General features: G+C 41.9%; 1 protein-coding gene across 1 annotated transcript; it reads left to right on the forward strand.

Moving 5' to 3' along the window:
- The first annotated feature begins 954 nt into the window (after nucleotides 1-954).
- Nucleotides 955-1,500, forward strand: LOC136484987 (pathogenesis-related protein PR-4-like). The gene is made up of 2 exons (XM_066481939.1): nucleotides 955-1,233; nucleotides 1,330-1,500. The coding sequence occupies exons 1-2, from the start codon at nucleotides 955-957 to the stop codon at nucleotides 1,498-1,500; spliced, it is 450 nt and encodes a 149-aa protein (XP_066338036.1).
- Nucleotides 1,501-1,894: the final 394 nt, after the last annotated feature.

Genomic DNA, 1,894 nt, shown 5'->3' on the forward strand with positions numbered 1-1,894 from the left:
AATGGTATTCTTTTTCTAATACGACAAGCGCTAGTACATTATTATTATACTGCTAAAATTTTATATTATTTTTTGAGCATCTGAATGACCTCAAATCGAAAAACTCAAAACTATAAAGTTATGGATCTCATTGTGAGCTACAATTTTAATGTAAAAATTATCTTCATTTGACACCATAAAGAAAAGATATTATTTTTCTAATGCGATAAGCACTAATACACGATTATTATGCTCCTAAAATTTAATATTATTTTTTGAGCATGTTAACGTCCTCAAATGAAAAAAAACTTAAAACTAGAACGTTGTAGATCTTACCGAGATCTATAATTTTTATATAAAACTCATCTTCATCCGACATCACATCGAAACATTATGTTTTTCTAAGGTTCTGTCTTCACGCAATTCCCAATGGCACGACAAAACACTAGCGTGACATGGTTTTCCACGTTGAAAACGCCGTCTAACGTAGGAGATGTTACCATGCCAATGCATATGGTGCGATAACGTTATTCTATCGCGTCAGCGGCACTGACGCGACCAAATGGGTTAGATCTAAAAAAAATTAGGAATGGTTATTATTGATATATTGAATAAAAAGGATTAAAAATAAAAATAAAAAGCGAACCATCAATCTCATATGTCATAAGTCATAACTGACGTAAGACGTAGTAATAAGGCATAGATTGTGTAACCATGCATGTACTAGTTCTTGTCGCATGTACATCTTAGCAAGTCAAGACGATGATAACAAGTTTATTTGGGACATATCAGAGCTTAAATACGGCTACTAGGCACCAGCTTAGTCATCGCTTTTCTGTTTGCACTTGAAGCTAGTGTAGCCATCAACAACTATAAATATGGCCCTATAGAACTAATGCATGCACACATCTCTACTGAGCAAATTATTTACAGAACAACAGTACTAGTCCGAGTAGAGAGAGAGAGGACAATATAATGGCAGTCTCAAGGGTGTCACTCCTCTTCCTCATGGCGTCGGCCATGTTCGTCCTGGCCGCTTTTGATGGGGCGAAGGCGCAGGAAGCACACAGTGTGTTAGCGACGTACAACCTGTACAACCCACAGAGCATCAACTGGGACATGCGGACGGCGAGGACGTTCTGCGCTACGTGGGATTCCGACACACCGCTGGCGTGGCGGCAGCGTTACGGCTGGACGGCGTTCTGTGGCCCTGCCGGTGAACATGGCGAGCCATCATGTGGCCGCTGCCTCCAGGTGCGAATGCATGCACTGTTCTCTCCCTCTCTGTTGTGGGTCTGTCTGTCTCTTCTCTCGCACTCGCAACATAATCGACAATGGTTTCTTGAGCAGGTGACGAACAGGGTGACAGGGGCGAGCGCGGTGGCGAGGGTGGTGGACCAGTGCGACAATGGCGGGCTCGACCTGGACATCTCGGTGTTCCAGCAAATTGACACCGATGGAGGTGGCACGGCCAACGGCCACCTTTCCGTTGACTACCAATTCGTTGATTGCCAAGATTAGAAAACAATATATGCTCGATCGGATGGCAGCACAACACATCGCTTATATATCGTATATGATGGGCATGTTAATTATCGACAAGCTGCTGAATAAATCTAGAGAAACAAGCCAGTGTAACAATAAAAGTGCACGGAATTAGTGCAAGAGAACGTTATATTAATCCATGTAACCTATGAGACGAGAGGAATTGATAGCTGGGTGTATTTTCAACACATGGAGTACAAATGAATATACCGGTGCTCTTTTTTTTCCTCAAATACGCAAAAGATTTGCATATTATTGTAATTAAGTGGAAGGTTGTAATGTAACCATACAAACCACACGCTTCTTGCAAGCGTCCTAGAAAGATCTACAGTAACTTCCGGAGCTACTGGGCCATCTTAGCATACAAGTT

Source organism: Miscanthus floridulus, chromosome 10 (genome assembly GCF_019320115.1).
Source record: "Miscanthus floridulus cultivar M001 chromosome 10, ASM1932011v1, whole genome shotgun sequence".
NCBI lineage: Eukaryota > Viridiplantae > Streptophyta > Magnoliopsida > Poales > Poaceae > Miscanthus > Miscanthus floridulus.